Below are 15833 nucleotides of genomic sequence, written 5' to 3'. Positions count from 1 at the left end.
AAATGAACCTGTGGTGGAAACACGTTTTCATATGAATGGCTTTTGCACGAAGACTCGTTTTGACACAGAGGCAAAAGGTAACTCGGAGATGGCCTTTTCGTTTCTGATATCTCTATCATTTTACTGGCCCAGGCGGATATAATGCTATCCACTGGCTAAATCACTATCCAGCGGATAGCGTGGTTTGTTTTGTCAACACTTGTCCGCTGGATAGTAATTTATCCAGTGGATAGCGTTATCCAAACTTCTAACAACTGGGGCCTGGAAACTACCACATTAGATATTCTGTGAAGATTACACAAAGTAGACAGTGCTATCTTATCAGATCGCTGGCCTTTATGTCTGCCTAACAGCTGCTTACAGACGAAAACAGCTGATATAGGGGAAGAGAGTCTTTTCTTTTGGTTGAAAAGGAACCCAAAATGTCGTGGTCTGCTCCCGAAGACTGGTCACGCTGGGATCCAGATAGGCTAATGGTGTGTCCCTTCGACGAGTCTCATAGAATAAGGGCAAAGAGATTTCAACACCATCTTCTGAAGTGCCGGCAAAACCATCCTGACAAAGACTTCGTCACTTGCCCATTCAACGCTAAACATGTTATGTTGAGACATGAAATTCGACATCATGTGAGCAGGTGTCCTGATAGGGTAAGTGTAGAACAGTGTACAGTCTTAAATCGTCAAATCGTGCGTTTTTGTTTTTAAAATTTGTGAAAAACTTGCATGTTACTCGTTTCACCTCATATATCATTTATTTTTATAATTAACTTAATTAATGTTGACCTGTTACCGACATGTACACGGAAGCTTACATGAACAGCAAAGCGAGAATTCCAGTAAAATGTATAACCCGTGCACGTTCTCTGTTATCTTCTCTGGTTAATTACAAAGCCTCCTTCAAACGTGTCAACTTCTGGCCTGAAAAATGATTGCTGCCATATTTCTTATTTCTAACATGTTCATTTGCATTTGGAATGCAATAGGCTAGAACCTCCCCCCCACCCCCCCTCCTCCACTGACTATTTATTTTTTTCTAATCAAAAGAAATGTTTAGCTATTGCAACAAGATGAATTGTTTATTTTGTCACCATTTTAATCCCTGAATTATGCTTGTGTTCATTTTTAGTGCAGAGTGCACTATTGGGATGGTTATGGGGGTTGCCTGCCGCTAAGGAACTAAGGTGCTATGGCGCTATGGCGCTATGGCCCTATGGCGCTAAGGTGTAAACTTTAATGTTTGTTTAATTAATTAATTTCAATTAATTAATTAGTCTAGAGGCAAGGAAGTAATGGGAGTAGGGTGGGAAAGGTACATGTGTACTCTACGTAAAACACATTCCATCGCCGTCGCTTAACTTTGAACATCGCAAAGCTATATATTTGTTTCAGGTAACCCCTTGCTCTCCTTGTGGTACCATTCTCCTTAGAACAAAACTAATTTGCCCTAAACGCATGCGTAGATTAGTTAGGGTTCGTGGCTTCTATATTAGGTGAAGGATACATTGCATACGGAATCACACACAAATGTTGAGTGGTTTTCCTTATGGTAGAGCTCAACATGTAAGACGCATGCGTTCTAGCATTGTTAGTGTTATACACTATCTTTACATGCAGTATTTTATATATCGTGTCATGTGACCAAGGACGCAGTTATTTTTCAGGTAGCGCCAGTTGTCCCTTTTTTTTGTGCAAAAGTGAAACGTTACTGTGGCTGCGTAGCTTTTAGAATTACAAACAGGTCGGTTCAACAAATATCATCTGCTGTTTTCAATCTACAATAGTGTGCTTGTCAGAGTTCAAATATATTGCTTCTCCTTAGTGACTTGTTTATTTCTTGCCTTAATTGTGTCTGTAAGAGAGACCAAAAAGTTCTCAAGTTAGTGGCGTTAATACTCCGCAAATTGTGAATTTGTAACAAAAGAAACCAGGAAAATGCTCAAATATTGCTGCAGACGCCGTGGCACCTAATGAAAGCGCAAATTAATTTAATCAGTCTTTGAGGAGACTCATTCATTTCGGCCAAGTAGCGCTGTTTATCTTCAATACTTTTCGTTGAAAAGCTTCTCAGCCATCAATATCGTTGTGTGTTAATTTTGAATTGTTTTATTGTTAACAACAAAGGTGGCAACAGGAAAAGAAAGTGGTATTTCGTGACTATCTGATAATTAAATTAGTTCTTGTTCATCGGTAAAAATTTGCATTTTTAGTAAAACATCGTCTCTGTTCCGTTTCTTCATCACTGCATCAGATATTTAACTTTCTTTCATTTATCTCCAAAAAACAAGGACATCTTCCGTATGTTTTGGAGAAAACAGGGGTTTCATATTACATGGCTTTGCGAGGAAAACAAAAGTATCAAGTTACAAAGTTGGCGTGAAGAGCTAAATTGTCACGTTTGCTGCTTCAGCGTATTGTTGAATTTAAAATGAACGAAAATCAACTTAAAGCACCAGTAGTAATTAATTTGTGTGTAATTTTTGGACCTTGAATGAAAATACAACCTTGAAACATACACACTGCAAAGGGGAAAAGCCGTAGCAGACTACCAAGGTAGACACAAACCGGAAGTGAACCGAGTAGGGGTGAGTACTTATGGGACTATTGTACCAGAGCTATCAATTGCGCTCTGCACTATCTGAGATTGTCTCACTAGTTCTTACAAACATTTATAAATAAATTATTTACTACATATTTTCTTATTTGCAACTAGCACTAGTTAACAAGTAAACAGAAACACTTTGCTGTGGATATTCTTAACTGCATCACATGCTGTACATATACATCATGTACATGTAATTTTGTGGTTTGTTGGTGATTTTTGATCCACATTTTCCAGGTAGTCATTGCATCCTTTTAGTCCTATTCTTCGTTTGCACTGTCACGCTATAAAAAATATTCGAAAATCATTCAGTAGATAAAGTCAAGAAATTATATTGCTTTAGGTTTTAGGTCTGAATGTTTTCCCAAACTTCAAATATTCGTTGAAGTATTTTATACAAATTTACAGAGCCAAGTATGGAGCCGCCATGTTGGTGTACTGCCTGCCTTCATGGTACACCAACATGGTGGCTGGAAAATGGTGTAAACATCTGGAACTTACTTCAATTGGCTATCTAGGTGACTGATTATCTGAACTGATCAAGTAAACATTTGAATATGCACTTAACCTAATACTTTTAATTAACTTCTAGAAAGGCTAAAAATCATGAGATAAGTATATATATTTTTTGACAAATGGGTTCGTAGCTTTATGTCACACACTGCCATAACTCTGAAATTCAAAGTGTGCTTGTTTCCAGACGAAGCAAGCTATTGAGCTCAAAAGTTGTTAACAGTTATAAATTTACCCCCTCTTATGTCTGGTGAGGATAAAAACTTTGGTGGCTCTTTAGTTTTGGGTTTTAGAAAATGATGGCGTCACTTGTAAACAAAGAATTTGAATGGCCTTGTGAACCCTTTGCGAGAGGATTGCCATCAGTGAAATTAAACTTGTCCTGAAGTACATGGTTTCCTAGTTAACACTTCAAATTCCTTTGTCAGAATTAAATTAATGTCAGTAGTACTAGAAACACAACTTGTCTATAAGAATGTTATATAATTATATTAATTTTATTGACTACATCAATTCTATTTTAATTTTTCAGTCTGTCATTGAGCAGTATAATTACAAAGGTAAGGAACTATTTTTTTACTCGTACTAAAACGAGTACTAACTGGGCTGAAAAGGGTTGTATAAAATACATTTTGAAAACTGGCATAATCAATGTCATATCCAGGACTGCTTAAAATGGGAGAGGAATAAGGCAAAGAGATGAAGAACCCTCCCTTGTTCATAAATGAACAATGAGGGAGGTGGGTGGAGCCTTTACTCCTCTAATAAAGAGGGTGGGGGACATATAATTATCAGCCCTTCTAGCATTAGGGGGGAGGTGCAGTGGCCTCATGGCTACTGGAATCGTGAGCTCCACTCTGGATGGAGTGGTCCGAGCTCAAGCCCTGGCCTTGTGTTGTGTTCTTGGGCAAGACACTTCATTCTCTCAGTGTCTTTCTCCACCCAGGTGTATAAATGGGTAGCAGCGAATTTAATGCTTGGGATAACCCTGCAATGGAGTAGCCCACATCCAGGGGGAGTAGAAATACTCCTAGTCACTTCACGCCACAGAAACTGGGATAAGTTCTGCCTGATGGGTCACTTGGCTCATACAGACCTCACCTTTACATAAACCTTTACCTCTAGCCTTACATCAGTAGCACCAGTACTCATTCTGCTCATTTGATAATATAGGTTTACTTACTTGTACATGCATAATATGTGAACAGGCAGTGAGAAGGATGAAGATGGGTTCTACTTCAAAGGAAACACTTCTGTGCCAAGTTATCACAGGACAGAGGAATTACAGGAACCCTCTGAAAGCTGGGACAATCATGGTAACTACTTCAGTTTGATCATCAAGTAAATGCAAACAGTTTTAGAAAATGTTATGCATGTTTCCAATAAAATGAATAAATAAATATCTTAATTGACCACTCTCCCAATAGGGCTTTTCAGGGCCAATGAAACCAAATGATAAAGGAAATAATGTAAATGAGCATAACAATAACCCGCACCATTCTTAGTTTCAATAATACTTGGCCTCACACTCGAAGCTAAGTTAGTTTCCAGTGAGCACTAGACTCAAGTGCGCTTGAAAATCTCAAGTCACACTTTAGAAAACGTGGCTTCACACTGGATGACAAAGTATATTACTTGAAGCATTTTCTCAGTAAAATCAGTCATGAATACATATCACAAATTCGACTGTTCGGCAGTAAAATCTTGAAGAAATGCATATAGTTATGTCGTTGCTAAAGAGCAACACAGGAATAGGGGTAACACAAAGGGACAAGCAACATCTTCTGTATTTCTCTAGAATATGGCTCAACAACGTAGTTTTCAGCAAAGAAATTGTTGTAGGGCTTTAGCTAACCGAGAAAATGCATTTCCGTGTGACTTGTCCAATGTTCAGCAGAGTTGTTCGAGTGCAAAGAAATGACCTGGTTGGAACTTGAAACAGCAGCTGGTTTGTAATTTGCTGAAGACCACTGTTTTGTTGTCGGATGATATGAAAAATGATGGTTTAGGCTGTCTCTGAAAATGAAATTTTAGCAAGTTTTTTATCGGTCTGTTCATCAGAATTGTAGCAACACTGCACATCGCTTTCAGTTGGCTTCCATTTCCTATTGGTCAAGTGTGTTCTCAAGTGTGGTGTAGACCATACTTGGCGGGGCACTTAGGCTTCTTTGAACTGCATTTACAAACTTTTTTATTGTCACTAAGTAAAGTCCAAGTAAGTACATTTTTATCACCCCTTCACACTCAAAGTAGGTTCCAAGTGCACTTAGATTATACTTACAAGCTTTAGTGTGAAGCCAAGTAATATGGCCAAATGTATGATCAACCTACATTTACAAAATTATGTATTTTTAATTCACAGTAATCTCAACTGCATTATATATTTTATGGTATTTTGAGTGGAAAATTCTTGTCATTATGTAATTTAAGTTAAGGATTTTATCCAATACATTCAGACATTACAATTTCAGGCATTTAATTTTTGGATAACTATATTTTCAGACTTTTTTGTCTGAAATTAAAGCAGTCCAAACTTTTAAAGTGTAAGTAATGTATAATTATCATTAGGAAATATTATAATTACAAATGTAGAAATTATTTCAAACTTGCACATTACTTTTTTAATCTCCTGTTTTGTTTGTTTGTTTCATTCCTAAATCCTTGCATGTTTTGTAAATTCACTAAAAGGGAAACATTGCATATCTAACTCTCAGGATTTTTCTATTCCTCCAACAGATGGACAAACCAATCTTCAGCAATCAATCCAGAATAACACTGAAAGATTTGTGTACCATCAGACATCACCTCAGTCAGTCACAGACACCTTAAGGTTTGAAGCATTGTAATCAGCCTTTTTAGCAAATGCTTCAATGGGTTAATCACACAATATTCATTATAAAGGGTAAAGCACTGAAATCAAAACCACATAAGTTAGTCATCAGGTTTATTATTCCATATCATATCCATGTTGTTGAGGATGGTCAACTGAATTAAACTGGACTGTCAACGCCTTGTTAATAAATCAATAATGATGTACAAGATTGTAAATAATATGGTTCCGGAATATCTTTGTTCACACTTTGTCTTCCGTTCCGATACTTTGACTTATAAGCTAAGAGATAGTGATAGTACACTTGCTATCCCACAGCCCCACACTAATTACTGTAAAAGAAGTCTTTCTTACAGCGGAGTTGTACTATGGAATAGTCTGCCCTTGAATATTAGACAATCGCTCTCCCTTAATCAATTTAAATCTAAGTTGAAGAACTATGATTTTGACAGTGGTCTTATATAAATTTTATTTTGTTTTTATACACGGCTTCCTTGTAAAGCAGGTTTTTATCATTTCTCTTATTCTAGTAGTTATTTACAATATTAAATTAGTTAGGTAGTAAGATTTATTTAAATTAAATATTGTATAGTCCTGAAGGAAATACCGTGTCTAAATAAAGATTTTACCTTTACCTTTTACCTTATGTCATATCAGGGTTGAATATTCCATTCTGAAGGGCAACTAGGCTCAACAATAGGAAAAAATCAAATATTTCAATTGTGTCAAATATTTTTACATGTAAAGCGTACCACAGCACATGTATGAAAGTACTGTTTGAAAACTTTTGTTTGATTAGTTCCAAAAGAAGGATTTATCCAGAAAAAGTAAATATCCTTGGTAGTAGATTACCACCTTGTGAGACATACATCATATTCCCTGCACACTGTACAGTAGTTCATGTTATAAATAGCATTACTTGAAAAATGCTCAATAGACATGAAGCCTCCATTTAATTAATGTTCACACTGTAGGGTTTCTTGACTTGTTCCTCTGAATCTTGGTGATAATTAATATTCATATCTGACTGATCTGTCAAGTAATATTTTTCAGTTTAAGTCCAGAAGAACAAGAAAGCTACAGGCGTCAACTTAGAAGAGAAGCTGCTTCGAGAAGTTCAAAGTAAGATACTGCAGTCATTAAAGACTAATTTGCCCCCTGGGCATCCCATAATAGCTATATGAAACAATAGAATTCGAAATGGTCACTGTATTGCTGAAAAGGTCAGTTAACAGTATACATGTACCATTGCAATATTACGTCTCCATACTGGCTGTGACTGTGTTCTTGTGATATTGGGAGGGAGGGAGAATTTTGATTTCTAGTTAAGACTTTTTCCTGAGGTAGTGAAGTGCTCACCCACCCACCCCAGGGGAACTCCCATTAAAAAGAATGGGGGTGCACATTGTACCCTTTAGGGGTTAAAAGGGCGGTCTTGATACCTCTTAGGGTGTTTAGCCTCAAAACGTCCACACTGGGAGCTTTTGTGGTAACTTTTAGGGTATTGTGCCCGAAAAAATATTACAGGAGATATTTGGCAATCAATTGATTTATGGTGATTAGAAATAATGGAAGTGTCAGCTAATGTGTAGTTTAAGTATTGGTATGTCTTAGGGATGAAAAAATTCGAGCCACGCCCACAAAGCAGGATCTTAGTATCTGTTGGGGGATCTTTTCAAAATTTTCGACGAACATGCCCGTCCTTTTTATATGGGATTCCCCCCCCCCCCCAAGGGGGATGGGGGGGGTGGGGGGGCTTACAGGTGCATATATTTCTCATCACCTTTCTGTTTGAATTTTTTTTTTGAACAAGAAGGCTGTGAGAAGTCAGGAATTGTTTGACTTTAATTTCAGTCCTGGAATGCAACTGCCATCAAGAATGTGTGCAACGTCTCAAGGATATAACACGAACTTAGAAAACGTTCATGGACGGCAATATTCACCTTCCTCAAACCCTGTCTTCCGTCACTGTGTCCAACAAGGTGCAATTTCAAGTTCATCACAGCAACAAGGACGTTATGATTCAAACTTCTCTCAGGTAGATTCTGTTGGGTATGGTGTGTCCAGACCAAAGAACCCGATATTCCAATATTGTATTGAGAAGATGCAAGGTGAAGCTCCACAAACCCCTTCACAATCACCCGTGTGCCAGACATCTAGTGAACAATACATAACGCAAGTTGGTCACGGTGATAGGAACCTTGTCACACCTTGTGTCTCGAGTAACAGCTACACAAATGATTTTCCACCTTCCCCGCCTACGGACACCAACCCGCGATTTAAAACGAGTGGTTTCAGTGTGACCGAAATGGAAAACAAACTTAAACTAGCTGAGAATGTTAAACCAGATGTAGCTGCCGTCTCTAATGTGTGTGGACAGCCGACCTCGCCCACTTCCAAAGGTGTGAATGCTCCTCATTTAGCAGGGGTTGGTAGGGCCAGGCTCCATGCGGAAGCCAGGAAGAATAATTTTGGTGGAATCTGCTTCAGCACCACAAGGGCCACAGGTAAATGTTTATTTTGTTTCGTAGTCAACCTCTTCATGCCCTTCATTTGAAATTTAGTCACAACAAAATTCCAATGTCGTCCAGTATGACTATCGTCACTGTCCTTTCTCTTCATAAGCATTTCTTTAACTTCTGCCTTTCACAGACTGTCATTGCAGACTTATTTATTTATTTATTTATTTATTTTTTTGAGATTTTATTTGGTCACAGATTTAATGCGGTTACTCTTAGTCAGTACTGTTTTTTGTTTCTTTCTTATCTCTTTTGAGGTCTTTCGTAGGGGTTTTTCGGATACGGGATATCTGTGGGGAACAAATTAATGGTTCAGGGGATATTTAAGTCAGATAAAACGAAATATCAAGCAGGAAAATTGTTAGTTTTTGAACTTTAAATTTACGGGATGCAGGATATTTAGGACTTTCAGAAATTATCGGTATGGGTATGGGATATCAAGACCCTCTAATGGGGTCTCTCTTTTCTGCGAACCGAACAAATAATTACCAGATAAGATAGATAAACATCAAAGATGTAACAACAAGCTAAAAGGGAAAGAGCCGGGTGAAAGTGCCAGTAACCCCCAATTTTTTTTTTCCTTTAATAATATCTACTAGTTTCCCTGATTACAACACATATTCCTTGCATTCTGCAACGATTTTGACACACATTATCGCATGTTCGCATACATTCTTCTCAGAAACAAAACTTTGTTATTCCCGAAATGACGTCGAGCCAACTCGTTCCATTCTCCGATATTCCTTGGCCGTGAACATGGAAAAAAAGTAGATTTAACAAACTTTGATAATTCATACCAAGTTAACGAAAATAGCTACAACGATACAATATTTTCGCAGTGGTGATCAGGAGAAAAAGGAAATTTATATTAGCAAAAAAAAAAAAAAAATTGGGGGGTTAGTGGCACTTAAAGATTGCGGAAGCTCTGGTCGGATTTATAATTATACGGAAGACGAAACATTTCAACACGTACAATCCATAGCGAACTCAGTTGAGGATCGCTTTGGTCTAGCTTGATTTAGCTTGATTTAGCTTGAAGTATTCTTGATAATTTCCTCTTTTTTCCATTTGTTTTCAAAATAAATTCAGGAAATGAAACCACAAGAACACCAACCGCTGGAAGAGGAAGGGGCATTTTGAATGTCATGTACTCATCATAAAATGTCCCATTAACACAACACCTACGAAAAAGGAAGAAAAAATCTCACGTAATTATCATGAGTTTGCCCCCTGAACACAACATAGACAACTCCAAAAGTACGTGTATTACGAAACGGACGTTTTGTTGTCGATCAGCTGAACATTGTGTTACAGTTCAATAGAGATATTGGCAACGTTTTCAAGCTTGTTATTTTTCTTAAATTGTTTCCTGTTTCGTTATGGTTTATTTAGATTTAGATTTCATAAATGTTGCAAGCTCTTCAGCTGAAGTCTTCATTCTGTCCATGTGTTATTTATGCTGTTATTTGAACAATATTTGGAAGACGCAAAAGTTTCAGACAAGTGGCCACAGACAACGGTTGACTCTTCAGGTTTTGTGATGAAACTGCTCTTCGTGTTTACAGTCCAAAAAGCGCTTCAAACGAGTATTTTAATCACCCGGAACCGGCTTGACAGGTTGCTTGTACTCTTCTTTGTTCTCCTGAGCGCACGCGTTGCAGAGCATGGGAAAAGTCTTGTTTTCGAAAAAGAAAAACGTTGAATTATAAATCTCATTTCGTTTTATTAAGCTCGTCATTTGTATTTTGACTCGCCATACGGACTCGCTAACATATGGCCAGACTCAGAAAATGTACAGCGATACAACAAAGTAAAGTGACTGAGAAATATATATTGTATTTGAAGTACTTTATAGGTCGGAGTTATCTGACCTGATGTGTGACTTTAAGTTCAGAAATGGATGACAGAAATAACCGGAAAGAGCGGACAAGTACAAATTTGGCCGAAACTACGATTTCTAGCTGTGAAACGGATGAAATCAACTGTGCGATACCCAAAAATAGATCTATGCCACAGTGTTTGCTGTTTTCAAAACAACAGCGTGTAACCTACGCACAAACTCGAAACTGGGGTAAACGGGTCACGGAAATTACCGGAATAGCGCAGGAAGACAAATCTTGCCAAAAACTGCACGGCGTGTCGCTGTGAAACGGATGATGTTATTTGAAAACGACTTGTTTCATCCGTTTTACCGTGATATCCCGTTGCAAGGACGGTGAATTTGCCATAGATCTTGAAACAACAGTGCAGTTGTCACGGGACATGACTGGACACGTCACGCCTCCCAAGTCGAACAGACAGCAGGTGGGAACGTGACATAACTCTCATGGGCTGATGATCAGGGCGGCCGGACTTTGACCGTCCATTCACCACTCACGTGCCAATATTTAAATTTACAAGGTGAAGTTGTAAAAAGCCGTCAATGAATGGCATTATCAATACTGCCTGTCGACATCCTGTTTCTCGAGTTAAATCACGAGCGGTAAACTTTCGTGGAGTTTTGAACGTTCGAAGACGCACGAATTAACCTCGCAATGGCTTCATTTGCTGTTATGGTTGTCCGCGTCTGGGATTTGTATGTGACAAATTCTATTTTGACTGGGTGGCTGCTCTCGACAATCAATACTTACAATTCAAGTTTATTATGCGCTTGGATCATTTTCCTGTGTGATTTGGTTTACATAATGGACGCCTTGGCGAGGACTAGTAAAAACTCTCAACATTCTTCCAGCTGGGCGTCACTACTTCTCAGTGGACAGTCCGGGACAATTCTGGCAAACTTTATCACCGTTGTCAAGTTTGTAACATTCATCCCGTACCATGTTTTGGTTATTTTAGAGCTGGATATTTATGGCGTTTACCTGTTAGTGTGCTCGCTTAGGGTTATACGACTTCTACAGTCCGGTAGACTGTACGTTCATGTTGCCTGGACACTGACGAGCCTAGCAAAGAACGGAGGACTTTTGGCACAAAGTGTAACATGGAGCCGCCCTTCGCATAAACCCGGGAATAAAGTACGAAAGACGAAGAGGGAAGTTCGTATGAAGAAAATTGTACAAAGCTCACCGTTTATGAACCACATGCAGAGTCTTTTAGCCAAAGACATAGACGCAAGACTTTAAGTTAGCTGGGATTTGTTAGCTGCTCAGTGTGTCTTCTACAGTTAGAGCTTGTTTCGCAGTTTTAATTGACATGTTTTTTTGGGTAGTCTTTTTTCTAAAAAATTCTGGTTGACCCAGTTCTGCTTTCTAACACCCTTTGTTACCGCAGTGCTGTGCAAATCTCGCACTAGTTTGGCGTGTCCCCTTAAGGTAGCCCAGAAGCGATGACTCCCGGCTTCATTTGCAGCCCATGCCCGATAAAGTTTACTGTACACAACAGTACAGGTCACCGTTCACCTGTAAGCCATTTAGTTCAGATTCTCGGCGTTTTTCGTTTCGATAAGAAACAGTGGGCAGTCGTATATCGACTGTTCAAAGGTCAAGTATTTCAGAAGTTAAGAGCCTTTGTACAATTTACGGCTTGTAGTTATAAATGGCAAGTTAAACGCAATCGTTTGTCATTGCGTCATATTCGTAGGACGCTTCTTTCATATAAATTTATGGACAATTTTTTTGTACATCAACAAAATAGCGAGATCAAAACATTGTTATGGTTACTTTTTTGTTGTATTGTAGTAGAAAACGATGACAGGTCTCGCTTTGAATGTTGACAGATCGTCACGACAACCCGTATTTTTGAAACGTTGATTGTATTTGAATTCGGAAAAACACGACCAATGCTGGATACGACAAGCGACATCGTTGTTGCTATTTTTTCCGACAAGGGAGGTAAAGTATTAATCAGATATCGACAATATTCCAAATGTTGAAAATTAGATGACACTTCTTTCCCCGCCCCATTTGGGCAGCTTTTCAAAATGATACACGGAATCGAAAAGAAAATGATTTTAGCGGATGGGAAATCACCGAATTAAGCAACTCAAAAATCCGCTAAAGGTATTTAGAGAACAAGGAATGGAAAGTTCTCCAAACTTCCTTCCGTGCAGTAAGGAATTTTTTCGCATCGAATATGGCTAATCAGTATTTAAATCAATATTAATTAATCAATGTAAAGATGCTTGTCTATAATTATTGTATTTATTATGGAGAAATTATATATTTTGTCTAGACAAATGAATAGATGTTTGCATTCTTCAAAGTTCTTTCGCAATCGTCCGAAAAAAAGCTTCTTGGGACATTTCCCAACAACGCCCTTCTTGTAAAACAATTGACTTGAGTCGCGCAATATTTCCGACAAAATTTAACATATTACTCGTGTAATGAGCATTTGTAATCTCGTGTAAATTGTATATCCCTTGAAGTGGGCGCGGGCGTATTTTGTTTGCGTTTAGTTTTTTTCGCGCATTTTACAGAATTCGTGGAACACTTATTTAGACACTTGTAAATTGGCAGGAATTCTGAATCAAAAGGGAATTGAAATTGTCCACGAAATCTCGCGTTTTACTTGCCTCTTGGAAGAACGGGGACTGTTTTGGAGTTTGGCATCAGAGTATGGGCTTGTTTGCGGCTGCAAATCTCTATTCAGTTCTGCTACGTTGCAGGGTAGGCAGGATTTGGTAGAACGTTTATACAGTTTTTTTGAATTTCATTTTTTTTTTTCTGTGATCACTATAGTATTCACCATAGAGAAATTAAAGCCATCTTCTTTGTCAGGAGTAAGCGATCAGTGAGGAAGGTGAAATTTAGGAGTGAAACTCCACTGCCAGACTGAAGGATTACACTAGTGGCTGATGGCACCGCTACGTCGTAATTTAGCGGAAACCAACAAAAGAAACATTAAAAAAGAAAAAATGCATTCAGTGACTTATTTTTAATAAGCTGAGCTGAGGTTAATGTACGTTCCGAAACAAGGAATGCATTCCTGACAAACAGCGCTGAACTTTGCACGTTTACAAGAACGAAAACCATTTCTTGTCCACGCATTGGTCAGCAACACAATGATACAAATCAAAGAATTGGAAAACAGCAACAAACAAAGAGATTAACTTGCACTTACTGAATAAAACCGTGCGTGCTGAAGTGAATAGTTTATACGACAACTCTCAGTTCCGTCGGAAATTTCATCCGTTCGACGATTTTACTCAAAGTTCCTTTCCAACTGTGATGGCGCGGGGAGTATCTAAACAATGGGACCTGTTTGTAGTGCACTCGATTTTGACGGGATGGTTTTTGTCTGAGATCAACACTTTCAACTCTAGCATTCTTTTCGCTTGGCTGGTCTGCCTGTGTGATTCGGTTTATAGCATAGATGCTCTAGCAAGGACAAGCAAGAAAACGCGTCTTTCAAAGGTTTTTGCGAAGGGCTTCTTTGCCGCTTTTTCCCACGACCTCCCGGCATATTTTCCCATGATTCTAAGCTGCATACCGTACCATATATTGGTAGTTCTTAGCCTGGATATTTCTGGTGTTTATTTCGTTTTATGCACGCTTCGGGTAGCACAGCTTCTGAAAGCTGGCCGAATTCATGTTCATTTGGAGTCAGTCTGTCAGTCTATGAAAAAAAGAATTCGGGAAGCCTTTAGCAGAAACGGAAAAATGAAGATGGAAACACTTAAAGGAAAGAAACGCGGCAACTGGAAGTTATTCTCAAATGACAAAGACGGAAACTTTCTTAAACGTTACAATTCACACCCTTAGAGGTCATCAGTTTTTAACCGCTTTTGAAACATTGTATTTTTTAGTCAGAGGAAACAGTTACTTCGTCATGCGATAACAATACCTAAAAGCGATGGTAGATCTGTCAAGCTGCCGATCTTTTTTTTTCGGATTTTGTGAATATGTGCAAAGGTCAGATTAGTCACGGAAAAAGTAGACTGATGGAATTTAAAGAAGACGTAAATGGTGACAGCAGTTAATTTGCTCAATTAGATACTCTTATACGATAGACACGATTCCTGTGAATCTCAGTGGTTTAGTTTTGACTATATTGCACTAACTGTTAAATGCAGTTTTGCAGCTGACTTACGATTCTGATTTCAAAGGTTATAATTACACAAATACGAAAGTACGAAGTTCTAGAGCAAGTGTTTTTTTTTCTTCGCGTGATTCAGTAATGTTAAGTGGATTTATGGAAAACCCGACTTCGCGTAATACTATATTTATAAAATATATAACTTTAATGTCACGGTCTCCCGTCAAGAGATGTCCCTCTATTTAATGCTACTTGAGAAAAAACGCCTTATTTTCACTTGAAAAATCTTTGAAGTGGGAACGGATGGTTTTTAATTCAAATCCAGCGAGTGGTAAAAGCATTCACATTACGCAGTCAATCGTAAGCTGTCTTATCAGAATGAAGAGAAACATATATTTAGTGAATGTTTATTTTCTAGAAGTTGTAATCCCGATTTTCTTAAAATCAGTTACGGGAAACTAAAGAAGCACTTACGGGCTCTTAACAAGTGAAGTCCCCCTTAATTCTCCTAAAATATGTCTGCTCTGCCCTTGAATGGCCTAAGATTAATTAATGTAAACGAGACGATAGGCAGAGGCAGGTTTCGTGGAGTTTCCGATCGCTATTAATCTAAAATTGAAATAAAGTTCAGTTGTTACTTGTTTTGATTGCTGTTTCATGGTCAGGCACAAACGATGCTAACAGTCCTGACAAATTCAATTCCAGACGTTCCTTGTAAACACCTAGAGCTCGCATGATGCAGGAAACAGACGAGAATGTTGAACTAGGATGACCCGATCACGTTATATCCCACGACGCAAAGGTTCACATGTCAAAACTCCGCGTAGTCGCATTTTTATCAAGTGCAGTTTCATTCCCTGATAAGCGACACTGCTGATTGGTCTAGAGACAATGCTAAAAATGTGCGCTTTTCTGATTGGCTGCGTGCAGCTATAGCATGTGTGACATGCTTCAACTGAACGACTACCTAAACGTAATCAGTAATATCTACAATTTTAAACTCCGGCATTTCTCTCATCCAGTCGAACACCATCCATAAACGACTTAATTACTTTGACGGACTTCTCCCTAAAAAGGTCGACTTTTACGCTCTTTTTTTTTTATGAGAATGTATTTTATAAGAATATTTGGGAAATTTTAAGAACATTTTAAGCATAAACCCGAGGCTGAGATTTTGAAAAGAATATAGCTTTGAGTGTGGAAAATTTGTAAACATGGTAAATACAATACATTTATTATATGTGTTTTTAACTAAACGCTATAAAATTCTTCCTTTCCCTAAGCAGCAAAACTGGGCAGAAAACAACAAAACAGTACTAGGCGTGTGTTCGATGCTAGCATTTTGGCATGGAGCCTTACGTGTGTTATATTAGGCTTTGTTGCCTAATACGTTTTAAAAA

General features: G+C 38.2%; 1 protein-coding gene across 1 annotated transcript; it reads left to right on the top strand.

Annotated features, from left to right (window-relative positions):
• Window positions 1-334: 334 nt before the first annotated feature.
• Window positions 335-15075, top strand: LOC110058754 (uncharacterized). The gene is made up of 7 exons (XM_089272024.1): window positions 335-647; window positions 3644-3671; window positions 4320-4427; window positions 5848-5941; window positions 6995-7063; window positions 7796-8448; window positions 9550-15075. Exons 1-7 carry the CDS (start codon window positions 423-425, stop codon window positions 9618-9620), a joined length of 1248 nt encoding a protein of 415 aa, XP_089128150.1. The 5' UTR covers window positions 335-422; the 3' UTR covers window positions 9621-15075.
• The last annotated feature ends 758 nt before the right edge of the window (window positions 15076-15833 follow it).

Source organism: Orbicella faveolata, unplaced genomic scaffold, assembly GCF_042242905.1.
Source record: "Orbicella faveolata isolate gen_17 unplaced genomic scaffold, um_ofav_v1 contig_34, whole genome shotgun sequence".
In the NCBI taxonomy this organism is placed as follows: Eukaryota; Metazoa; Cnidaria; class Anthozoa; order Scleractinia; family Merulinidae; genus Orbicella; species Orbicella faveolata.
Note: the sequence above shows the minus strand (reverse complement) of the source record. Positions and strands in the feature narration are given on the sequence as shown.